The sequence below is a fragment of the Medicago truncatula genome, chromosome 5 (genome assembly GCF_003473485.1).
Source record: "Medicago truncatula cultivar Jemalong A17 chromosome 5, MtrunA17r5.0-ANR, whole genome shotgun sequence".
Taxonomy (NCBI): domain Eukaryota; kingdom Viridiplantae; phylum Streptophyta; class Magnoliopsida; order Fabales; family Fabaceae; genus Medicago; species Medicago truncatula.
In genome coordinates this window covers 12,315,493-12,343,146 of record NC_053046.1, presented here as the reverse complement: position 1 = coordinate 12,343,146, position 27,654 = coordinate 12,315,493, and the positions used below count along the sequence as shown (strand labels likewise).

Genomic DNA, 27,654 nt, shown 5'->3' with positions numbered 1-27,654 from the left:
GGGTTTTAGTTGGAGGAGTAAGTGTAAAGATTCTGTTTCTGGAAACTTTTGTAATTGACCAAAATACCATATGAATAGTGTGAAATCACTTAAATACCTATAGTCCGTTTTATGTTGTGACTTTAAAAGCAAAAAATAAAAATGTTGGTATATTTCCTTTGGGACCACATGTGAACCCACCACCAACCATTCTTTGTCAAGTAAGAAACACACACATATGAAGTAGTATATGCTAATTAAAGTTGCCTACTAGTAATGGTATGAATTAGTTTAATTTAAAATAAGAAATGGGAAAAAGATGTAATAGTAGATTCTACATTGTTAGTAGTAAAAATGGTTAATTAAACCTACCAGAGTTGGTCCGATGGTATTGACTTGGAACTTCGAAGTATACTCCTTCTTAAAATTTTAGGTTCGATTCTCTCCGATATCAATTTAGGTGAGCTAACGATATGATTAGTTAAAATTTAAATGTTAAAAAAAAACAAATATAAATAATTAAGGGGAACTACATAGTACAATAGGTACTTCAACTACCAAAACGACTACAAAATACAAGAGGTACTAAACCCGTTGCTGCCAAAAATAAAGAGGAAGAAAACACACATGAGAAAGATACAAGGTTATTTTCTCAAGATGCACTTTCATTTTATGCAAGATGGTAATTCAAATATGGTTATTCCCTGTTAAAATGACATTTATAAATGTTAATTGAGAACCGATAAGTTTAGGTTTTTGCAATAAAAAATACTAACGAGTATCTCAGGACATTCGTCGAAGAACTCAATTTTATAAAATTTATGTATCTAATGCATTAGAAATTGAAGTATTTAATTTTTTAATAAATAATTTCTTATTTAAAATTCTTAAAAAGTGTTTGAAATGCATTTGTTAGGGACCCTTCTGTAATATATGTGATGATGAAGATGGGACCATACAAAATTTGGATAGGAGATGATTGAGGAGAAGAAGGGAGTTATTATGCCATATTTATGGTGGGTACCTACTAAAGTGATGATGATAGGTAAAAGCATACGAGTGTTAATGAGAGAAAAGGATGGGTAAATTTTAGAGGTGTATATTTCCAATGTACCTAAAATCTTGGAAGTTTTCCAATGTACCCAAAATCTTGGAAGTTAAATGACCCAAAATAGGGTGAATTGACAATATCACGCTACTAAGGGTAATTTTCAGTGAGTTGGTCCAAGTTTCAAGTTAGTCATAAACTAAGACAAAAAAGGCAAAATTAGGAAAAGGGTTTTGTATATGAAGTCCCAACCTTGTTACTTTGCCTTAATTTAGATTATTCACTTTTTCATCTAAAAGAGTATTATTATCCGTTTAAAAATACAAAATAGACGGCCTTTCATCATTGATATGTTTGGATATAGACATATAGTCCAAAATAAATAAAATTAACGAAATGATTAGAAAATAAACAAGTGAGGTGAGTGGAGGAAATTGGATTAGAAAATGAGCATGTGAATCATCATTAATATGCACATGAATATTGATCAATGGTGAAACATGAGTCGTTGACAATTGGTATTAGCCAATCGTTTAGCTTGATTTGACTTAAACGTTTCAAATGAGTACTAGGATTACTCTTTGTGGTACTTTTTAAGAGGTTTAATCAACGTCAGAAAATGTTTTTTTTTTTTTTAATGTAATTTCTTGATTAATTTGGTGAAAAGGTAAAAACCATTACCATCTTGAGAATTGACATCATAAAAGTATGTAAATTTCTATTCCACGATTAGTAAATTATTTTAAAAAATAACAAGATTTTAAATTTACATTTTTAAATAAAGGACAGAAGTTTGAAAATAAATAATTTTTTGGTCAGAAGAAAAATAAATAAAGTTTGAAAATATATTTTTTCATAAAGAAAATTATGAAATAAAATTGAGTTTAACATTGAATTTATTCTTATAAAATTACATATTTTTTCTAGAACATTTTGCTTTTCATTTGTCTCTTATACTTTTTTCAAAATTACATGTCATTATTGTGTGTTAGCATTTATAGGTTTTTTTTACAAGAACTTATTTATAGCAATAACAATTGAAAAATCAAAAGTAATATTTATATAAGAAAAATAAGAAATTCAAACCTAAAACTTTTTATTCATAGTGTTGTTCACGGATATTAATTTTTTTGATCATATTAATCATGAGTACATAACTACATGCATTGCACGAAGGTGGGACATAAGAACCAAGCAATAGAAAGAGTTGAAAGGGTGATGGATTAGCTAGATATAAAAAAGCTAATTGGGTGATATGAAACACTTTATATCATACATCACTATTGATTTTTGTTTATAAACGAAGTCTTAATCAAAGATACTCTGGATATGGTTTGTGTATATATGGGGGTAGTTTGGTAGGACAAAGACATCTTGGAACCATGAGGTGTCACGTGGTGTCATAGAGGCGGGTTGGGGACCTCACTTCCGCAACCTTCAACTCAACCTATTACAACTTTAAATATTGAGTAAATAAACTTTAAATATATGCTGGTAAATGATATGGAATTTCTTTTTATATTACTCCTACATATTATGTTTGTAAAACTTTTGCTTAAATAAATTGAAAACTAAAGAAAAGGATGGAGTATGTGTTGGAACACATGCGAGTTTTTGTGTGAAATGAAAAATTGATAGTGTTGTATATGAGAGACTTTACAAAATATAAGTGTTTATAAAGTAGAGACATGTCTCTTGGAATGTGTCATAAGTGTATCTAGTTTCGTAAAAGGAAGATTATATAAAAAATATTTGATACTCTTCACTTTTTATATGATTGTCCGCACTCTAGAGAGATTTGGTTCCGCTTGAATATGAGGCGTTATTATAATTTTTTCTTTAAAATCGATGTCAAAATTTGGTTTTATGAGACAACAAAGGGTACCTCCTCTATTTTGTTTGTTACAGGAGTATGATATGCCTGTGTTGGAGAAACCATGCTATTTTTTTAGGATCAACATTGGCGTATTCAAGATGTGGTGCGAAAGAGATTTTTGTTACATGATGAATGCATTTCTCAATATCCTAATTTTCGACTGGATCCACACTCACCGCGTCTCTTAGCTTATTGGATCCCCCCTCCAAAAGATAAACTCAAACTCAATATTAATGATAGCTTTCTAGAAGACTTTGAGTGCTTAGGTGCCGGTGATGTTGTTTGCAACAAGATGGAGATTAGATATTTGATTTTTCTCACCATGAATTTGGAGGTGATGTGTTATTAACTGAGTTGCGTACTATCCAGATAGGGCTTGATTTTTGTTTCAAAAAAAGGCTATGATAACATTATTTGTGAGAGTGATTGCTTGGAAGCAGTTGAGCTGATTATTGTTGGCCGTGATCATGCATTGCACACTTATGCTAGTGAGATCCTTCATATTAGAGATGTTTTGCACACTTAGAGATTTTTGTTTCAAAAAAAGGCTATGACAACATTATTTGTGAGAGTGATTGCTTGGAAGCAGTTGAGCTGATTATCGTTGGCCGTGATCATGCATTGCACACTTATGCTAGCGAGATCCTTCATATTAGAGATGTTTTACATGAAAATGGCAATGCTACATTGGTGTATGTTCTTAGAGAACAAAATATGTGTGCAGGTTTTATAGTTAAGGATGACATGGAATCTCTCATCCTAATAGATAAACTTGGAACTTAATTTCTACTTTTCCATTTTCTTTTTTGCCTCGTTACTTTATAACACAAAAAAAAATCTCATTAAAAATAAATAATATTTTTTTGTTTTATTAAGAGCAAGTTCAAGGGATACTTTGGATATGATTACCCAATATAAAATATTTATTTGATATCAACAATTTAATCAATTATACATTTTGAAGGCAATCTACCATACATAGGGGTGTTCAAATCCAAACCGATTCAAAATAAAACCGCAAATTGATAAAAAAATCAAATACCGTAAAAAACCGAATATTTTTGGATGCATTTGGATGTTGTTTTGTAAAAACCTCTAAGATTGGATCGGATTTTGGACCATTTTTTCAATACCGAACCGAACCAAACTGAACTGAACCGTAAAAGTAAATATTAATACTTATTTATTCTTTTATTAGTATTATATATTGAATTATTATGTTGCTTGATGATTTTAAATCTTATATATTACATTAATTTAATCTACATTATTATTACTTTATATGTTTAAAAAATAATCGATAATTTTCATACTCTAGTTTTAATTTTTTAATATATTTTGCATCAAACCTATTATTTTATCGTGTTTGTGTAATATTAATTTTAATAAAAACTTATATTCATAAAAAAAACTAAATAAAAAATTATATTTTTCATTTTGGATATCCAAAACCGCATATATTTGGATTGGATCGGTTCGGATTTTTTTAGAACAATCATCCAAAGCGAACCAACAACATGTGATTTTTATTTCGGATCGAATGACTTTTTACCTCAAAATCGATACAAACTGAACCGCGAACACCGCTAACTAGACATATGCATCAATGTGAATAAGAGTCCACACTTTGCCTTCTCTTATCACAATAAATCACATCCACGATAAGATTTGTACACAAGAGACGACACAGTTACAATCCACCATGTCTCCCCTTAAAAACTACTATATTTTATTCTTCAATAACCACAACGAGTGGCTATACTACCAATACTATCCAATATAAGATAGCTTTACTCTAAGAAGTAACCCCCATACTACAAAAAGTGATAACATTGTCACACTCGTACCCCCATTTTTTATGGCCAAGAAGATATGGTCTTAAAAGAGACAATGAAACTCTCACTAGTGCACAAAACAACAATGCATAATTCTTGGAATGGAGTCTCCAGGTTATATATATAGAAATAATTCACACGTGCTATGTTCTTTTTTGTGTGTGCATAAAACAAAAACACCGTACGGAAAACAAGGAAATTTCAATCTTCATGTTGTACCAAAGTGTCGCATGAAGTTAATTATGTAGATAGATCGATGTGAATGTGGTTGATTTTGTTTTGTTACATAATCTAAACACGACCAAAATAAAGAGGTAGTCATCATTGAATATCTAATGTGAGTTAAAATTAATTTGTGTTCACAAGCATATGTTAGACTTGTCTATGAATGGTAAAGAATGAATTGATAGTGTTCCAAAAAGCAAAGTTTGTAAATCCACAAGAAAGATGAATGTGTTACTAAAAATAGAGGCACCATTATTGATATATATCTCTGTGGTGTGTATGGATATTGACTTGTAAAGATAATATATTTACAAGTTTTTCCTTAATTAAAAAGAAGGAGGTTATGATATACTACATTTTTTTAGATCGAATATCCTTTAAAGTTATTTTTATAATAATATAGCTTTTGACCAAATGATGAAGTTCAAAAGGAGTTTTTTTTATACTTACAAAAGAGTCCAAAAGGAGTTATTAATTAATTAGTTAATGTAATACAAAAACATATAATGCCCATATATTCGTTCTCATCCCATTCCGCCTAATCCTTGACCTATTATTTTTGTTTAAAAGTAGGTAAACAAAAATAAAAGATTTTGAAAATAAGCAAATAGAAGAGACATATAGGACCATTATCTAGAAGGTTCATGAGGGTGTATATTATCTAAATAATTTAGAACGAATTGATATGAAATAACTAAATAATAGTTATGACTAAAATAATTTAGAATGAATTGATATGAAATAACTAAATAATAGTTATGACTAAAATAAATTTTATTAGACTTTACTTCCTTTTTTTTTTTTTAAGGAAATAGACTTTACTCGTTTATCATTCAAAATTCAAATTATTAGGATCTCTTTTCTCTGAAGATTGATAGTTAATATAAAAAAATATTACTCCACTAAAGAATTTAGATGAGTTAAGTTTAAGAAAATGCTAATCAGTGTTCCAAACACTCGTTAATGATACTAAAAAAGAAAATTATATAGTATTTATTGCATTGAAATTGTATCATCAACCTATAAAAACTAAATAAAAGTTTCTTTTTTTCCCTCAAAAAAAAAATAAAAGTTTCTTTTTTGGTATCCTAACCAATGCCTCAGGAACACCGGTTAACATGACCATTAAGTTTAATAGAAAAAAATCTATTGTATTTATCACATTATTGATAGTATTTAATTAAAACAAACAAATTCTCCTTTTTATTAATTCATCTGACAATATTTGTAGGTTCTTGTTAACAAAATACATTTTTTTTATAAAAAAAATATCATCCACGTTTGAATATTTATGTTTAGGGTCATATTAACTTGTGCCCTAAGGGCACATGTTAAGCAATCCAAAAGTAGAAATATTCTCTTGAATTTTGTGTATTCAATTAATCAAAAGTTAAAGAATTAAATTCAAATGCATTAACTACAACATTTTGTTTTTACTTTTAACTCATTAACTTATGCATTAAAGGCACAAGTTAACACTCCGTTATGTTTATGATATACAAATTGAGTTGTTGTTTGTGTCTCATCATTGAGCAATACAATTGACCTTGTTACCTCATTGCAATTTAGTCAAAGAGACGTAAATGAGAATATGCTCTATGAAAGGCCAAACAAAGGATTTTGTTTTTTTGGATGAAACATAGAAAAGTAACCCAAATGAGGTTTAGGTCAATTTTTATTCCAATGGTCAACTATTTGGTGTATCTACCTAATCATGATTCCATTAATAAAAATGAAATTCATGAAATTCATGAAAGAATATTCTATAATCAAGTGGGATTAGCATTTAAGGAGGCCAATTATTGGCCAAAGTCATGGCATGTGCAAAAATTCTTCCAATCTTACTTCCTGCTGTCGTATTATTGACATAATAATAGCTTGTAAAAATACTTGTTCAAACTAACAAGATTCACTATTTAAATTTCATTCAAAATTAGCAAAAAGGGTATATATTATTAAATATTATCCTTTGTGAAATTAAATATAGAGAGAAAGTACAAGTGGGAACTGAATTCTAAAAACCCATAAGACAATTTTATTGTTTTCAAAAAAACACCAAAAATAGAAAAGAGACAATTTTTAAAGTCATAACGAACGTCAACAAATTTTATTTGATCACATTCACATTTACTATCTTATCTTATGATAAATAAATATGATAATAAATCATACACATGTCATTGTTGTAGATAAGTACAAGGTTTCAAATTTGATTGAGAGAAGAAATTGACTTTTGTACGTTAAAGTAATTGTCAAATTGAGTTCACAACAGACACGTAGAAAGATAGCTTACCCAAAACCGTTATTCTCTGACCATTTCATTCCCACCTTGATTGAAAATATGGGTAAGTTAGAAAATAGAAAAAACTTTTGTGAATTACTAAGGTGGAAAAAACTCATTGGAGCACAACCTTTTCAGCTGCTATATATTATGTCCCACTAGCTGACCCAAATCTTTGTGTTTTCACTTGATGATAGGCCCCTTAATTGTTTTATAATAATATTCTTGATTGGAATTTTATTTATCCACATGTTTTCAAACCTTATAGTTAATTTTTATTATTAATTTGACTAAATCACAAAGGGAAAGAATCTTCAAGAATATGTGTGCAAAAATAAAATTCCTTGAGGTTGATACATTGTCACACATTTTTAGAATGGAATAAACAAAGGAATTTGCATGGAATTAAGGAATGAAGGTTTTGTTTATGGCTATTATGAAGAGTAGGGTTTATTTATGGCAAGGGAAGCTACCACGTAATAATATAGCTAAAAAGTAAAAGTTGAGGCCAACTTTAGAACTTTAATAATGTGGGTACACAATATTGTAACTATATTTTGTGTCCACGTTTGGTTGAGAGCTAAGGTATTTACATATTGTGAATAGCCAACCATATATTTTTTTTAGGAAAATGCTAACCGGTGTTTCGGAACACTGATTAGAGAGTTAAATATAACAGTATTTTGCATTGAAAGTTTCGTAGTCAATGCATTAAAAATTTAAAAGTTTTCGTTTTGGTCTAATTTTTTTTCTTTTGTGTTCCTTAACCGTTGTTCTGGGAGCACTGGTTAGCATGACCCTTATATTTATATGTCACAGCCACAACCCTAATAAAGGAAAAGAAAAAAGAAAGAAAGAGGTGTTCCTTTGTCTGCGCAGTCACTGCTCATATTACAAGAACTTTAATTTAACCCCACATATTTTATTCCCTCAAATCAAATTCTTCGTTGTGATAGATTCTAGTTCCAATTCCAACCCACCAAATTAATGTGATAAATATATCATTTTATGATAAGTTACGTTAAGTTTATATTATATGTACCCAAAAAAATTGTACATAAGGTTCGATGTATTATGGAATATAATTAAATCATCACCTAACGGTATTAGTTAGTTCTACCTAATCTAAGGCCTAAATTTGGAGTTCAGTTCACTGGTTTGATTAATAGATGTTAATGATGTTACTAACTAAGATGTTTTAATTAAGAACACAGTATAAGTTTTACTTAAAATTCAATTATTTTTTAGAAACAAATTTAATAATGCATTGAATGTTGTGATTAAAGAATTTGTTTGATATTTTTAATTAGTTAGCAAAGTTAAATGAACATTTTTTCAAGTTAAAGTGTCATTTTCAATTTTAGAATCTGATGAGGCCTGTGGTGTGCGTGGTTGTTGATGTGATGCTGGATCATCCTTCCTCTTCCAATCATGGGGCATTTTCTTGATTCCTAGACACATCAGTGATAGTTTTTGCTTTGTTTCCTTTTTAAGATATAAACACATATTTCCTTCTATTTTATAAAGTTTAAGAAACAGCACAATCTTAATATTTCAATGGCCATTATTTTTTCCACCTTATAGATTCTCGCACGCTCTATTTAGATTCTAAAATTTTAAAAGTTTCAACGTATTTCTTTAAAGTTTTTATGCCGTTCGGATTTTATAATTCGAACTACATAGGGAGCGCGGGAAAACATATTGAATGGGAAAAGAAAAAATCTATTTCAATTCATAGTTCACATCGGGCTTAGTCTAGTGAGATGTTTATTATTGAGAAATAATCCAAGTCACAAAAAGAAAAGAGAGAGTCTCAAATAAGTTTATAACAATATCTATTCATCTCGATCAAAACGATTTCATAATTTAAGATCACTCATAATTTATATCAACACATTAAGTCCAATAATATTGTGTATGAATGATGTACTGGAATAAATCTAAGTCACACATATAATATACAATGCTTTAAACAAACATTTAATTAATGGTTTTAATATTGAAGTTGTATTTGTGTTTTAAATTATCCATAATATTGAAGTTAGTATCACCCTTACATAAGTACTATATATTAAAGCTGAATTTGCAGACATATCATGAAAATTTGACCTAGGTGCTATATTTTAATGAAATGGGTTTTAAGCTATTAAAAACACACAAACGTCCTTGTTATTCTAAATTTCATTGCACTCCATAATCTTCCCTTTATATATTATTTCTTTTGTTATCTCCCACCATCAATGTATCATTTTTCCCTCTTATATATTGATTTTTTTATTAGCAAATTTCATTAAAATAAAATAAGTATAAGGTACTCAAAATCTAAAATTAGAATATCATACTCTTTGGATACAAGAAAGTATGTTATTCCACCAACTAGGAAAAAGCACTAATTTTTTTCCCTTCTTTATTGATAAACTAAAACTAAAACCGCAACAACCTTTTTATTTGATCCGACACCTTTCAAAATATATGTCACCTTCTTGTTGAAAAGAATATTATTTCTTCCCAACCAAAATGTCTCGTGAACTTAACTCAGTTGATAAAGACAATATATAATATATGCAAGGTTTGGAATTCGAACTCCGAACACAAAAAAAAAAAAAAAAACCCCAAACCCTACTCAATCTAATTATTTGAATCACCCTCTTTCCCCCTCTAAATATGGCTTTGAAACTAAAAAATTGCATCACCCAATTATTGCTCTCCGTAACAAAATAAGTCTCCAACCCAACTAAACACACACATACGTCCTTGTAATTCAAAATCTACCTGTACCTAACAATTTGCAATTTCTTTTTAATGATTTGTTATATACCTCCCACGTCTCAATTTATTTTCCTATTGATTGATAATATAAAGAAATGTGCATACAAGTTAGCAAACTATATTATAAAATTTCATTAAGGTATGACCCATGATCACGATAGACCCGGTATTTTATATATCCTCAATCATTTAGCTACTTGACCCTTTAATAATGATTTCATATTGAAAAAACCTTTAATAAAGACGTCACGTTTAATTAGAAAGAATGTCTTAAGAGATTGGTTCAAAATTTCAAATTTCTAATACGTTGACAACCTTTGAAACATTGACTTAGTCGTTATTTAGACAGTGATGTTGTGTTTATGTTAGGCAAAACAAAGACCAAATGACTTGGACTTAATTTTTTGTTGTGTTGAATCAGTCAAAATACTTAAATTGTCTTGGTTGGGGCCATTGTCTAAACGACATATACTCATTCCAATTCAAGGAATCTTTCTACTTTCGATGTCATTTTTAGATGTTCGGTTTCAATTATCTCATATTCATCTTTCTTTTTTTTACTTTAAGAAGTGATGGATGCATTGTTTAGGCATGCATTGAATCTTGGTCAAAAATTCAAGTTGATATACCTTTTGCTCCCTCGTACTTTATGTGTGTCCCTTAAAGCTCACTTCTTAAGTCACATACCTCGAATTTATAAGATACTTAATTAAGTTTTCTAGATTACTTACCTAACTAATCTAAGACCGTTTTCATTTACCTAACATAAGGCCGAAAAGTTTGATAACATACTAGGATTATACATTTTGTAAATGTGAGGGAAAGGATGAATTAGATTATTAGAATTACCCTTTGAATGCAAGAAAAATATCAATGGTTGCAAAAGAAAAAGAAAACTTGCCAACATGAAAATTTTCATATTCAATCATCAATTACTTGAGTATGTTTCAAAGACTAGATCATGATACAAATTAGGTCACATTTCAACAAAAACAAATGTTAATGCATTAAAAAAAAGTTGTGCTTACGGTAAAAAAAAATTTGTGCTTAGCCACGAGTAAAACCACAGTTAAAACAAAGTTAAAAAAAAAAAAACCACAGTTAAAAAAAAGTTGTACAATGCTATTCAACCGTGATTAATGGAAACATCACAAATTTTAGCCGTAATTATTTTTCAATGATTCTCATTTCTGTTGAGAAGATTTTTGAATGATTCTAATTGTCATTGCTATATAAATCAAATGACTTTAGATTTAGAGGATTCCTTTTTAGCCCTCCTCAATATCTCTTTCTGCTCAAAAATGCTCTCCGGGAGGTATCCCCTCGGAGATGTTATAATTGAAAAAAAATGTCTTTCCGTAGTTATCTTCCGGATGTTTTGGGGGGCCTTAGATACATTGAGGGGTCTCAAAAGAACTACTCCAGACTTTATTACAGTACTGACCCAGCAACAATCCAGTAGTGATAAGCCCCATCAGCATATTGTCCAAAATGGCTTAAGGAACGGGAATTTCTTTTCCCACCCTCCAATTGTTCATACACTCTGTATGAGGGTGGGGTGGGGGGGCGGTCCAGTTTTTTATCACTTCAAATTATATAATCAAAACACTATTGGACTGGTTATTCCAATCCTTTTCGAAAAGAATATAATGTAGCCTCCCATATGAGAAAGTATAGGGAACCAGAAAAGAATCACTAAATGTTCAAACCATAAAGGAGAGCACACATCGTAGTTTGAACTTTGAAGCGTGGATCTCTAAAAAAAAAAAAAACAAAGTTTGAACCATGGAAAAAATGTTCTATGTTTAAAAGCTTTTCATAAAAGGATCCTAATTTAATCTTTATAAATTTCTGTATGAGAAAAAAAAAAATTAATCAACTCGCAGAAGTAGATGTGGTCGAGAAACTTCAATTTGTTTTTTTTAAATGACATATGTTATTATGTTAATTGTTATATTAGCATTCAAGATTTGAAACATTGATCTTTTACTCCTCAAATACTATAATCTCTTTAGTTTTATTTTTTTGGTCGAAATAATCTCTTTAGCTCAAACTAGTTAAATTACCCAACCTCCCAACAAACTTTGACTTTGGTGCGTACCTTTGTTTTGAACACTTAACATTCAATGACAACCACTATTTCTTCTACAACCTACTAGTACAAACAATTTGTATTATGCTTTTTTATTTTTTATTTTTAGCTTTCAATCGACTAAACTAACTAATCAAATTTGTAAAAATATTGATTTTATAGTGTTGTCTTGAGACTTTAGAGTGTGTACCTATCAAAGTTTTAAGTTTGATTTTACTTCAATTTTCGCGGATTAATTTGACTTCCTCAAAAAAATTGAATTTGCAAAAAAACTTAAAAATTTTACTTCAATTTAATCTCTTCGTCTCAATACATATAAATCCAACAACCAGACAGCCACTCAAAGACATCATGAAACTACACTCCGATTGCCCATGCCCCAATAGCTCCAACTCATGAAACTCATTGTTCCCAGCATGCTTGGCTGCCAGAACCTGTCGATAAAAAAATGAGCGCCATGAGCCTTCTCCATCGTTGCCCCCTTTATTGAATCCATATTAAACATGTGATGAACTATTTGAGGGTTCAGAGTTCTACTTCCCTTGCAGCTGCATGTGATTCACCCTCCACATTGCTTGATACCCCTTTATTTTAAATTTTTAGTTAGTCTTCTAGGTTTAAAATATTTTAAGTTGATCCCTTATGTTAAAATAAGTTTATCATTAATATTGAATTTTAAACCTTATGAAGGGAGTCGTACAGAAAACCCAATCTACTTTTATTTCAAACTGACTCTAAAAAAAATTACCCCCAAACGAAAAATTATTTCTATTTGCTACTATTTAATTATGATTTACCCAGCTATTTGCTCAAATTATTTCTAGCTTTTGGCTCTGTTTGGTAAAAATAAACTATAAGTTAGTTGATAGCTGAAAAGTTAGCTGATAGCTGATAGCTTATAGCTGAAAAACTTGCTTATTAAAAATAATGTGTTTGGTAAAATTAGCTGTTGAAATAGCTGATAAGTATAAAATGACATAAAAGGACATGTTTTTTTTTTTTAATATACATATAGACACACATTTTTTTTTTTTGTAATGTATTTATTTTTTAATATTTTTAATTATAGTTAAATATGTTTTTGGTCCCTATAAATATTCAAACTTTTGGTCTTAGTCTCCATAAAAAATTCTTCGACCTTTAATCCTAAAAAAAAATCACCGATAATTTTGATCTCTACTTTATGAATCACAAAAATAAGAGAAAGGTGGAAACAAAATGTGAGCTACAATATATAAAATTTTACAACGTACAATAGACTAGTTATTTTTTCCTTTTAAAAAAAAATAGGCTAGTTATTTTTTGTATGGTGTACAACAGATTAGTTATAGCAAAATACAAAGTCTTTCCTTAAAAACACACACACACAAATATATATATATATATATATATATATATATATATATATATATATATATATATATACCATGGTGTCAAAATTAGTTTGACACCAAATCTTATTCATTCATTTCATTTAATCCAAAGGCTTAGAACTATCACCAAATTAATTAACATACATCAAATACTCTCTATCACCTAATTAAGATACATATCTATCATCATTAATTTATAATCAAACAATACCTTCTTGTTTTTGGTAGATTCAAACCCTTTTTATTTTCCCCTAATATTTTTCTTTTGGCCATAAGCACAAACTCAAACTTTATAATTTTTATAAAATCATGATAAATCTTAATTCAGTTAAACATGAGACACAACGAGTCCTCTAAAAAAAATTAGACCTATGAGTGACAAAATAATCTAATTAGCATGAACAATTCAAGAATCATTTGTCGAGCTTGTTGATTTTTTTTAATACAAATTAATTAATTATTAAAAAAATATGAGTATATGAGATAAAGACAAAGAAATATCATTGATGGTGATAATGACTCAAACAACCATAGGTATATGAGTTCAACCATTCATTTTATAAAAAAGTTTAGAAAAGAAGTTTGAGTATGATTATAGAAATCTGGGAAAATTTATAAATTTGGGGAAATAAAAAAGAGGAACAAATAAATTTGGGGAAATAAAAATGGAATGTTTGGTTATAAATTAATGATGATAGATATTTTTCTTAATTAGGTGGTAGAGAGTATTTGATGTATATTAATTAATTTGGTTATAGTTTTAAGCCTTTGGATTAAATAAAATGAAAGGATGAGATTTGGTGTCAAACTAATTTTGACACCATGGTGTCATTTGATCATAACCCATACATATATATATATATATATAAAGTGCTCCTTAAAAGAAAACAACGTGTCATTTTTTTTAAGGGAAAAAATGGGGCGGTTATAAAGATGAACATGGGTAATTATTTAATTAAAAAAATAATTAATTTAAATTAATAGGGTTAAAGTTGGAAGAAAATATAAAAAGCTACCAGCTATAAGCTAAAAAGCTACTTAAAATAGCTTTTCAAAAAACGCTATAAGCTCATGAAAAAAGCTTGTTACCAAACACGCCACGTTTTCATCTAACGAGCTTATAAGCTAATCCAACAAACTATAAGCTAGCTTTTTTGTGTTACCAAACACAGCCTTTAAGAAAAATAAAAGAAAAAGCATGGTGGACTTGCTAAAAACTTTTTTCGTTCTAAGCTACAACTTCTTTATTTGTGTATTAAATGGAAAAGGATGTCAAAACCGGTTTAAGGCAAGGTCACTAAAACCATTACTTTAGACCAACAAGCAAAAAAAATAGTTTTTATTAAATCTTATAACTAAAAAAGGCCACGTATGTAAATAAAAAACGCCCCATACATCAAAATTTGTTTTAGGCCTCACCTATAAAACACAGACACTCCTCAAATTAGGTTTGTCCTGTTACACTGAATTATATGATCTTTTCAAATTATTAACTATGTTGACGTATCAATATATGTATCGTGTCCGATATCTATATCTATATCTGCATCCGTGCTTACGAGGGCCTCACTTATTTTTTATGATGTTGTGTGTTAAGTGTTAATCATAATAACTGTAGTCTTGAATCTTGACAGTATCAGTGGAAGTAGGTGGCCTGCAGGCGGCATGCAGCTGTCCTGGCGTTGTAAAAACTTAAATTCTGCATATTGATAGTACCAATTAGTTCTCTTTCTCCATTTATTGGCCATACTATTTATGTAGCTTTTTCAAGAATACTGATTTGGTTATTAACTGAAGGTGATTATTGACTTTAAAATAGATAGTAAATGTTGTGTTGCTTTGGATGGGAGTATCTATATTTTGAGGCTATATTGTAGTGTGCTGCGTTGATGTTACAGGAATGTTGGTATTTTTTCTTGTATAGGATCTGCCTTTGTAGGTGTGTTTGTGGTGACAATTGAATTGATGGAGCATTAGGTTGTGGAGCTTAATTATACTTTGTTTGAGTATGAAGTTCTCTTTGGTTTCATATAGGGTTGATATCCATCATAAAGGGTGTTGTATATTTGAGTAATGTTTAATGTTTTAAGAAACTAAATTAGACGATTGAAATTGACACTGAGGATAATCGAAACTGAGACCTAAAAAGAGCACACTCTAAAGTCTCAAGCTAACACCACCAAACCAACCCAAATCCTAGGATGAATTTTGTTAATTACTTTTTATTAACAAAACCAAAATTCACTTATTTTGCTAAATGCGATTCCTATCTATTTCTTGTCTTTTATGAAGATGCCGGTGAAAGTGTGGAGGGAGATTGTTAGAATTCAAAGAGAATTCCTTTGGGATGGAGTGGAGGGGGGTAGGAAGATTGCGTGGGTTAAGTCGTCAAAGGTGTGCGCACCTAAAGCTAGAGGAGGCTTGGGGGTGAGAGATATCCGTAAGGTGAATTTAAGTCTTTTGGCGAAGTGGAGGTGGAGGCTAATTCAAAGGGAAAATTTGTTATGTAAAGAGGTGCTTTGTGAGAAATATGGCATGCATGTGGTAAAGGGGCTCCAGGGTGACCCCGGTGTTTGGCCGGGATTCGCTTCAAAGTGGTGGAAGGATGTGATGGGGTTGGAGTGGATTGGGGGTTCCAATTGGTTCACTTCGGAGGTGGTTAGAAAGGTGGGGAATGGGAACAAAACTAGTTTTTGGAATCATGTGTGGGTGGGGGAAGGATCGTTTAGGAGTAGATATCCTTGGCTTTTCGACATTTCAAATCAAAAAGAGGCATGTATAGGAGATATGCGGGAGGTCCATGGGGTTTGGGAGTGGTCTTGGAGGCGGAACTTCTTTGTGTGGGAGGAAACTCTTTGGGCGAATTTGTTGATGGAGTTGGAGGGTATATTGTTCACTCAAGAGCAGGGGCGGTTTCACCGCCCGGCGATCCCGGGCGGTCGCCCGGACTCGATCGATAATTTTTGCACATTAGACCCAACCCAAAGGCCAATTAACACACTTACAAAAAGAAAAATTTGGGCAATCTGAAAATTCTCACACGCAAATAGGTCTCGGAATTTTATTTAGCACACTATTGACAGGTTCATCTCTCTTATTTTAACGGGTTAATTGTTCAAATTGACCCTGTAATATACCTTATGTCTGAAAAATGACCCTTAAAAATACATAACATATATTCTAGCATTGTAACTTGAATTTCTTCTTATTTTTGACCACCCTGTAATATACGTGTAGTCTAAAAATGTGACCTACATGTTGAATTTTTTCATTATTTTTTTTCATACAGGATTAGCACGTTAAAATATAGCTTTACATAAAAAAAAAAAAAATTTCTTCGACCAGAGATAAATTAATTATGAATTTTCATTCCCTCATAATTATGAATTTCTTAAACAATTTATAATTAATTTGTATCTCGTTTAAAGATTACAAAATTTCACTGTGAAGGTTCTTATCATGTTCTAGTCATGCCTACAAAATTAGGGAACTAAATTTGACTTGTGAGTATTCGCTTACGCGGAACAAAATTTTAATTTTGCACGTTTTGGTTGAAAAATCATAATAAATTTAAACGACTTCAAAACGCTATGAAACTTTACATATCCTTTTTATATATTTTTATAGATGTCTCTGCAAATAATGAGCTCAAAATTCGATTTATAGGTCGAGATTTCCATTGTTTTGTTTTTTGAGCTTTTGACACTTTAAAAATTCATAATTAATTTGTCGTTTGTCGAAAATTTATAATTTCTTTTGTGTAAAGCCGTATTTTAACATTCTTAACTCGCCTCTAACAAATCATGAAAAAATTCAATCTCTCGGTTGCTTTTTTGGACTTCATGTATATTACAGGGTTATAAATAATAAAAATTTCGAATTACATGGTCAAAATACATGTTATTTAATTACAAGGCCAATTTTCAGACTTCACATATATTACATGGTCAATTTTAATTAATAATCCTATTTTAAATTGTACTTTTATTGACAAAATGATAATCCTCTTTTATTTCAATTTTTTTAATTATTAAAATTAAAAAAAAATTGATTTATGACTGTTGATATAATTTGGGATAAATTTTTCGCCCGGGCTCCATAAATTTCCCTGCTCCGCCATTGCTCAAGAGGAAGACCGGTGGGTGTGGAGATTGGAGGATAATGGGGATTACTCGGTGAAATTTATGTATACAAAGTTGGATAGGGAGACCGGGGTGGAGGACGAACCTAGAGGTTGGGAGAGGGGAGTGTTTAAGGATATTTGGAAAAGTCAGGCTCCGTCAAAGGTGGTGGCTTTCTCTTGAAAGCTTTTATATGATCGGATTCCAACTCGGAGGAATCTCGCCTTGAGAAATGCTCTTCCGCCGGACGCTCCGTTGTTGTGTGTACTTTGCGATAGCGCGGAAGAATCATCCACTCACTTGTTCCTTCATTGTCGCTACTAAGGTGTGGGAACTCCTTATGAGGTGGCTGCAAGGGTATTTTATAATACCTCCGAATCTGTTGTATCATTGGGAGTGTTGGATTAATATGGCAATGAACAAAAGGGTTCGTAAGGGATATCGTCTCATTTGGCATGCTATGGTGTGGATGTTATGGAAAAGGAGGAATGATATAATCTTCAACAATGGGGGGAGTGTGAGGTGTTAAGCATTGTCGAAGATGTGAAGGTTCTGTTGTGGAGATGGAGTTTATCTAGGTTGGAGATCCATTCGTGCTTGTTTTACGAGTGGTCTTGGGATCCGAATGATTGTTTGCGTTGGGCAGTGGTGTAGTGGAGTGGGCACCTGCTGATTTTGGTGCTGCTGTGGTCTGGTGTGTTTATTCTGCTGCTGCGCAGGGCCGTCTGTGGCTGTTTTTCGCTGATCTGTGTCCCGGCTGTGTTTTGCTTGCTGTCAGTGTTTTGGGTGGGTTAGCTATGCCTCTGAAATTTGGTATGGTTTTCCAAATTGCAGGGCCATAACTTCTGTCATCTGTGGGAGTTGTGTGTGGTTTTTCGTTTTTCGCGTTTGGCGGTTGGTGGTTTTGGGCGTCCGGGTATATCCGGCCCTTGTTGTATTTTGTTTCCGTGCGTTCCTAGTGCATCTTGTGTGGGTATTGCTTAATAAAATTGTGCTGTTTCAAAAAAAAAATCCTTAAGAAAAATTAAAATAATTGAAGTTAGAGTATACTCCTTCCCTCGCTTTTTATTAGCATCCTTTAAACTCACAAAAGAAGTGCTTATAAAATGGGAGTATAAAATTTATCAATTGAAGGATTTTATTAGACACAATGAATGAGATAGTTGAATTGAAAACTAATCAAAGAAAAACAGTTTAAACAAACCAAAAGAAAAATGAGAAAATGATTTAAGAAAGAGAGAAATGAGACAAAACACAAAGATAAATTGAATTAAGTTGAAAGATCATACACATTGAAATGAATAGTAGAGGTTAACATAGAAGCAGGAGTCAATACCCGAACCACACCACCCTAACTAACCAGTGAGGCCATCATCACGAATCATACGAGATGACAACCTTACTAGAAAACCAAAGGTATTATCTGGTGCGCTCTTGACTCCCTCGGTCCCTCTACCCTCCTCACATACATCAATACCATTTCACAATGTTAATTACCACACTCTAACTCCCATACAAAACACACATCAATTAGTTCTACACAACTTCAATTTTCCAATACACCCCACATACTTAAATTCCCCACTCATAATCCATCTTTTATTTAAAAACACTCATACCCTTGTTCCTTCCCTTACTACTCTAGTCTATTACCTACAATTCATGTTCTCATAGTTGGAAAATAATTAAATTAGCAATGGAAATTTGAGACGAAAATAATAAAATGAGTCTTTAATTAACTTGTCACTATACGACGTGACTGTAAGACAGATTTTATAATTTTTCGTCAATAATTTCCGTTGCTAATTCAACTTTTTCGTACGAATTTCTCTAACCATAACTAAAAATCCATAATCCAAAAGGGAGGAAGGAACAATTTCAATGACTTGAACAAGGTGTGCACACTACTTGGAAGGTGCACTAGTGGTTGGTTCATTGCAAGAACCAACAAAGCAATTGTTGTTACTGCTGCTACAAAGAGCACTTTCAATTTGATGAAGGGTATTGCAGAGGTGGTTATTGATTGCTGTGACACTTGAAAGGTTAAGCTTTGCAGAAGGAATTGTGCTTGCTAGAACTTGCATTCCCATGATAAGAAGACAACCTGAGTTAGCAGCATTGGCACTAGCAGTAGATGATGGTGTTCCTGTGACACCTTGTTCAGATGATGTATCAGCATTTGATGAAACCATTGGCACTATCATGAACCCTTGTGGAAGAAGTGCAATGCATGAAGGGTCTTGTCCACTCATAGCTAGTTGGACCGAATCAACATCGACTGTTGTGTAGACTACTAAGCTTCCTGATTGATCTGTGCAACTCTCTTGCAGCATTAGCTCTACATTTTGAGATGAGTTACTTGCTACCTGCATGTGTAAACAAATTTAATTATTTCACCTTACTCTCTAGTTAGTTACTAACTATATCCATAATACACATCAAATCAGAACTTACATTTATGCGAAGAAGGGAAATGCAGTTTCCCGGATGTGAACCGTTAGCAATATGAGCCACTTCATTTAATGAGTTCCCATTAGAAAGTGCATCCATCTGTAAAATAAAATAAAATCAAGAATTTAGGTAAATAACTTATTGTAGAGTTTTCATAAAAATGTCAGCGACCGCAATCTAGACCGCGACATCAAGATATTGAAGTCACACCAGCTGCATCAAGAATATTTTGTGGTACCTGAGATCTGTGGCGTTCGTCACGAAGGAGATCAAAGACTTTGGTATGAGTATAAGGAAGCCAAGTGGTTGAAACTGCGGCGAGAATCACTCCACTAGGTTGGCCAGGCTCAGTGATTTTCCTAGTTGTGATTCTAACAGTGTCTTCTGGTGAATCCGATATAGCAGTCCATGATTGTCCACCACAAGTGGTCATATTAAGGCTAAAAGTTTTTATCATCCGGTTTGCTAATTTCATCAAGCTCTTTCGCGCTTCCGGAGAAGGTATCACTGCAATCCAAAATAAAATGTCAAATATAAAATATAAAATTTGTTTTGTCACCGGATTCTATACTTCAAAATATTTTTTTTAATACTAAAGCGACGAAATTAGAGAAATTTTATTTTAGTTTAGAAATAAAACCTCCAAGATCTGATATGTTTCTAGCCATAAGGCTTGCAACCCTTTCACATTGCCTCTGCAAAACTCCTAACCAACGTTGTGCACCAAATGCCATACCACTATACACATAGTTACTAAATATTTGATGGACAGGTTTCTCTACAACTTTTGCATGCTCAACCCATGTTACCTGCATACATAATTTAAAATTAACATCTTAGTCCAAACAAAATAATTAATTAAAGCAACAATCTATTATTTTACATCCTAATGTTTTGAAGAATAATTCAAATACATAACAATGTAATAAAAATAGCTAGGACTGATTGTGTACCCTCGAATAGCCATTTGGCATGTCTTGAATCACACAGCCAGAGGACCTTCTGCAGTATTTGGGACAAGAATTGTGAAAGTTTTGTTGGAAGCTATCAACAGGAAAATCAACAATGGCCCAGGTTCCTTCCTCGGCATTTTGCTGACAATATCGAAGAAAATGAGTCTCTCTGGTGGACACCAACGGAGAAAGAACTTGGAATTCTGCGTGCATCTGTTCGCAAAAATATGCAATATGTTAGTGTTCATTCAATATTCAAATAGCAATTTTAGAAAAACAAAAAGATATAAAACACATCACAAAGGAGATCGTTATAAAACACAAACATGAACATCAGACACAACACAAACATAGACAATGTAAACACCAATATATATCTAGTTGTGTCGCGTGTGTCAAAGTTATGTTGGTGTCTGATACCGACACATGTTGGATGTTCATGACCTCTCTTTATTAAGCCGAATTATCATTGTTATACATAGCAACTAACAAGTGAAACTTGTTAATATCATAAAAATCAAGCTTATCAATACAACAATATCTTGAAGCATATCATAAAAATTCAAGCAATCATTTGACACCTACCAGCTGAAGAGTCCCACTTGCATGGCCAGAAGCACCTGAAGCTATAATTTGAACAGTTCTTGCTCTAGCAACAATTGTTGGAAACAATTCCATCCATTTTTGCTATAAAACATACAAGGTAAAGAAAGAAAAAAAACACAAAATTCATAAGAAATAAATTAATAGAGAAGGAAAAAAACAATGCTGAAAAAACTAAACAACAAAACTTACAGCATCAAGAAAAGCATCAACAAGAGTAACACTATTCATGATTACAACAGCAGAATCACGCGTAGCTTCATTCCTTAACTCATTCCTTTGCTTAAGATTCAAAGGCCATTGAAAAACCCTAGCATGCTCATCAAAATTAAGAACTTCTCTATCATTCTCGCTACGAATCCAAAGTGGTTCATTCATTTGACACATCTTAACAAGCTCAGCCATAGAAGAAGCTGCAAGTTCCATAGCAAGTGATTTTTCATCTTCCATTAATAAGAGACCTCCCTCTTGAAATTGTGAAGGTTCAGGTGGTAACATAGGGACAGGAATCATTTCAGTGCATGGTGGCATTGGATCAAAGTGCCTTGGATAAATGTTCATGTCTAAGTCCAGTGATGGTGGCATAAGAGATGAAGGTGGTGCCATTGTTTGGAGTGGACGACCAGTGTATCTTGATGTTATACAGCACACACGTTCTAGCTGCAAAATATTCACATTCTCCAAATTAAATCATGCATTTTTTTTTTCTTTTGTTATTAGAGATTAGGTAGTAGAATTTTTTCCCGTGGCTAATCAATTTATTTGAGGTTCAAGAAAGTGATATAAATTGTTGTTACTAAAGAAAAAATCAACAAGTAAATTAACCTTCAATTTATAGTACATTTCAAGTAGGATTAAATTAAGTAATTGGTTCCTCTAAATATACCAACATTTTGGTCCCCCAAAATTTTCCATCCATGAAATTAGTCCCTATTTTTTTAGTCAACTTATGTTTAACCTTCATATTTTTTTAATGAAATTTTCCAGAAATGGGTCGAAAATTATGAAAATATTAAAAAAAAAAAAACAATAGAATTTTTTAACAAAACATGAATTTAATATGTATTTTTAGCACCAAAAACATAAAAATTCATGTTTTGAGAAACAATTTTATATTTTTTTTTTGAGAGATTATCATAATATTCTATCCATTTCTGAAAAATTTCATTAAGAAAATATGAAGGTTAAACATAAGTTGACTAAAAAGTAGAAACTAATTTCATGGATGAAATTTTTTTAAGGATCAAAAACCTAAAAATTATTTTAGAGAGACTAAAATCAAATGTTGGTATATTTAGGATGATCTTTGCATATTTAACCCTTTCAAGTATCCACCTAAAGTATATCCAAATAATAAGCGAGCTCCAAAATTCATGAAAATTCGTCTGATAAAGCTCTACTGTTAAGATGCAATCAAATTATTAACTAGACTCGACTAGATATATTCACATAGCTGGTCAAATTTAATCTATGCAATTTCAATTAAAAAAAGATTAACTAACAAATATTTCAAAAAAAAGATTAAGCCTATTGTCTAAATTACTATCCATGATTGATAAATTGGGTTATTATAAATATAAAAGTTAAATTAACTAACAAATATTTGAGGTGTAAGAAAATATGACTTACTTTCCAAAGGAGTACTCAAAAGACTACTTATTATTTTCTACGTCACAAAATAAATATAAGCAAAACTGAGTCAAATAAAATAGATGTATTTGATTTAAAATTTGGTCCAAATACTTCAATTTTTTTGACTCATTTTTGCTTATATTTTACAACGGATGAGTATATTTTAAAGATTATTAAAGAGATATAATAATATTAACTTTTATTAAAAATATACGGTTGATTTGTTTTTTATTTGCTATGCATCTATGCACTTAACATAGGAGTAATAGTTTTTTTCTTTTATCAAAAAAAGAAAATAATACTTGCTGTTTTTCTTATTTACATTATTGAATTGAAAGTAACAATCAATTAGCTCTTTTATTTATTTTTCAAAATCTTAAAATGAAGAATTTATATACGGTTCATAAAAAGAAAACAAATACATATCATATGACATATCATCACATTATATCTAGCATGATTTCAATTAAAATTATAGAAACAAATGAAACAAAAGTTATGTACCTCCTCTTTTAACCGGGCATTTTCAAATCGAAGTTGGTGATCATCAAAACCCATATCAGGTCCCATTATACATGGCCCACCACAATTAGGACATAAAATATTACGTAACGCCGATTGTAGCCTATAGTTCTCATTCTTCAAACTCTCATTCTCTGCTCTAAGTATCACATTATCAGAACGATCTTGTTGTGCCTATAATAATAACAACAACAATATATTGTCTTAAAAAACAACAACAGTATTTCCCAAAATTAGTAAACAATTAAAATATGCATTGATTTATTATCAATATACTCAACCAATAATTAATCAACCGTATAGTACTAAAGAATGATACGTTTCTATTGTAGGAATAAATACTTGATGGTTTTAGCACCCCAATTTATTTATTTTTAATGGTTTTGAAAAATTAATACCCGTTTGAAGTGTAACCCTAGTAATGATGATATATAGCAATAAATATGAGTAGCGTTTGGAGACCACATGTGACAGGTAAGGTTAAATGCGTTACATTAATGGAATACAGACTGTATATGATGGACAACACCAATAACCATAACTATATGAAATCAAAATTGAAAACTCTTTTCTTATCACTTCCTAGTAGTAATAGATGTTTGTTCATAGCTGAAAGATTTTTAATGCAAAAACCCAAAAGAAAACGCGTTTTTTACTTGGGAAACGTGCAACGTTAAATATTTAATGTAGCTCAAATTAATAAAGACCTTGTACATCAGTTTAGGGTTTTTATTTAATTTTCTCACATTCATTTCGTCAAAGGTTATAATAGAAGTAGAAAAAAGAAGAATAAACGTTTTAATTAAAGTTTAAACTCTTGATCGTGTACCTTCATCTGAGTTCGACGATTCTGAAACCAGAACTTAACCTGGCGTGGTTTCAGTCCCAAATCATGGCTTAGTTTCAGTCTTTGTTTATCATCTGGGTGTGGACATTCCTTGAACAAACTGCATATATATAGTATAGTATATTAATTATTTTACACATGCAATAATTTAACCTTAAAATTTATCTAGGGTTTAAAAAAGAAATACTAGTATGTCACACTCAATATCAAGATTTTTATGTCTCTCCAACTGCAAAGAGACCATATTTAAAGCAAGGTCAACCATATGTTAGGTCATATAGTTTTTCATATAATAGTATCATGGAAAATATGCAACCGCAACTGTAATTTAAAACCTTGTTATCCCGTATGAATTAAAATAGAGTTTGTTAACGAGTTCTATAAGGGCACTGAAAAAGAGAGATCTAGCAAAAATATAGGGAGAAAGAGAGAGATTTTAGTATATATACGCTTCCATTTCTTGGATCTGACGAGCAGTGTGTCGATGATAACGTTTCTTCTTTGTAGCTTGTTGTTCATTATTAATCTCTTGTTCATTTCCTGATTTATCTTCAACTTGTTCACTACCTGAACCACTTTGATCCATTATCTCTTCTTTACCTCTCAAAATTCCTTCTTCTTCTTTCTGTTCAAAAATGAAGAAAAAATTTACAATGAGATATACAAAATGCTAGTGAAAAAAAAAAAGTGAAAAGCTTAACAAATAGTAAAAATATTACCATGGAAGAAGAAAATGGTTGAAAAGGCATGGTTGACATGAAGTTGAAGTTAGAGTTATGGATCGGAGAAGAGAAGAGAGATTCTGAGTTTACTACTACATTCCCTCCCATTGTTGACATAACTTGACAATCACCATACATTTTTCTTAACCACACTGTTTTTTTACTGTGCTTTCTGTAAGAGAAACTTAATAATTTACTTCAGTTGAACCAAACCTGATGTTAACATCAAAAAATAAAACTTTCCTGTATCAGAATCCTAACAACAAAAAAAAAACATTCTTATTTAACATATATGTTATAGTAAAACATGGTCTAGTGTAGAAGAATCTTTTCACAGAGATTTTTTAACGTGTAAGAAAAAAACAAAACTAAAGTGAAAAGGAATAAAAAAAAAAAGTTTAGGTTTTAGAGAGTATACCAGCAGGACCATGAAGAAGGTTCTGAAACTGGTTTTGAAAATGAAGTGAAAGGTTTTGCTTTTTGAAGATCTTTGTTCACTCACACATGTACACCACACAATGAGACAGTGTGATGAAATGAAAGGGGACCCTTTTCTTAGTTGTTTTTTTACCTTATCCTTGTTTGTTTCTACGTTATGTTATTCTCTCTCATACAATTGCCAGTCTCACCTTTCACTATATATATTTCCCACAAAGATAAATTATAAATTCAAAAATAGAATAATAATTTTTAAAAATTTCACTTACAATAAAAGGTATGCTAACTTTATATAAGAGTATAAGTTAAGAAACTAGTAAAAAGAGTTAAAAGTCCATTTTATATTGAAAAGATAAAACTTTAAGATATCCAATGGATTATTTGTAAGACAAAACTTTTATGTTTAATTTTTAAACTTGTGCATCAAGAACACAAGTTAACATTTTTTTCTGCCTGATAATAATTGTCACACTTGCAAGAAAAATTATTTTAATAATTATTTTTTATTTTCAATGTTTTATTAATTATTTTTTCTCAACCATGCATATAATCAATGTTATTATATTTGTACATCATTTCCAAATCACAATATTATATTTTGTATAAAGGTAATTTGATAAAAAAAATTATTGAACTAGTATATGTATGAGCGGGGGAGGTAGCATATGGAGTAGAGTAGTAAATCGTAATAAATAGGTAAATTTAATTATTTACTGTTTCGTTCCACATGGCGCTTTCTGAATGGGGTTTTCTATGCGTTGCGTTTCCCACACCCCTTTGCTTTACGTTCAGAAGTCAAACCTTTTTATTTCTCTCAACTACTCTACCTCACGCTCTCTTTGGTACCCATTTGTATATTTGTACAAGAGAAACTATATGTTAATTTTTTTTAAATAGAATTCACATTTTTTAAGGTGCATAAATGAGGTATTTGGGGTTCGAATCTCGACTCTTACTTATAATAATGTATGTCCTTATCAACTGAGATATACTCTCGGAGACAAAAAAATAAAAAAATTCAATTGATTTAAATTTGAGCCATATACAAATTTTACATCGAAATTTTAGTCTATTTAAAAGTTGAATATGTTTTTATCGAATTGAGTTATATTGAGTCAAGCTCAACTCGACTCATTTTCAATCTTAATTACTGTACTTACTTTTCTTTAATATGTCATGAATGATTATAAAATGGGACGGAGAGATTAAAAAAAACTACCTCAAAACACATGTCTCAAAGATACGAAATACAATTGCAATTCACATGCAAGAATGCACGACCAAAACCAAATCAAAAACAAATTAACCCTAAACCAACTCATAATAGTGCCATAAAAGAATAAGCATAATACTTATGTCAAATACTTCAAACACATATTAAATTTTAGCATATTATATTTTGACAATCTCCTTTTGTTGGAAAATATTGGCATTTTGAGTTTTTTCATAGAGTTCACTCACAATTCAAGCCATCCAACCTGCATTCATTATCCTCTCAACAAAAAAAAAAACTGCATGAATTACAGTGTACCTTGCGTGTCAAACATCAAATAAGTGAGTATGTTCTACGAGAAATGTTAGGGACATTTTATTTTTAACACTCTCTTTAACATTAATTTTTTTATTGAATAAAGCATTGTATGAATGACCATTTTGGATGGAAATCATTTTTAAAGTATGACATCCACTATGATTTAAGGGAGCTAATAAAAAAGTGAGTGGTGGAAAGAGTGGTGGAAAGAGTGTTGAAAAAGATATTTTTGCTAGCACTATTTAACATGACCCTGCTTATACACATCCTAATCAAAACTAAATTTTACTCCCTTCATACATTTTAAAGTGTCATATTTGAAGGAGAAATTTGTTCCTATTTAACTGTCATTTTTA

At 31.0% G+C, this 27,654-nt stretch overlaps 1 protein-coding gene across 2 annotated transcripts; it reads right to left on the bottom strand.

The window, feature by feature from the left end:
* Positions 1–18,842: 18,842 nt before the first annotated feature.
* On the bottom strand, positions 18,843–25,921 carry LOC11421096 (homeobox-leucine zipper protein ROC3). 2 transcript variants are annotated; one of them, XM_024783944.2, is made up of 12 exons: positions 25,748–25,921; positions 25,327–25,542; positions 25,057–25,232; positions 24,590–24,707; positions 23,743–23,934; positions 21,799–22,266; positions 21,589–21,690; positions 21,004–21,216; positions 20,691–20,859; positions 20,289–20,557; positions 20,054–20,149; positions 18,843–19,965 (listed from the first exon to the last, which is right to left on the bottom strand). In XM_024783944.2, exons 2-12 carry the CDS (start codon positions 25,465–25,467, stop codon positions 19,504–19,506), a joined length of 2,406 nt encoding a protein of 801 aa, XP_024639712.1. In that variant the 5' UTR covers positions 25,468–25,542; positions 25,748–25,921; the 3' UTR covers positions 18,843–19,503. The 2 variants fall into 2 exon arrangements, with proteins under 2 accessions (XP_024639712.1, XP_003612811.1); XM_003612763.3 differs by having other exon boundaries at positions 25,327–25,501.
* Positions 25,922–27,654: the final 1,733 nt, after the last annotated feature.

Coding starts and splice junctions, on each gene's coding strand:
- LOC11421096 (XM_024783944.2), bottom strand. CDS start 25,467: ATGTATGGTGATTGTCAAGTTATGTCAACAATGGGAGGGAATGTAGTA. Junction 25,233..25,326: donor AACCATTTTCTTCTTCCATG/GTAATATTTTTA, acceptor ATTTTTGAACAG/AAAGAAGAAGAAGGAATTTT. Junction 20,558..20,690: donor AAACATATCAGATCTTGGAG/GTTTTATTTCTA, acceptor TTTGGATTGCAG/TGATACCTTCTCCGGAAGCG.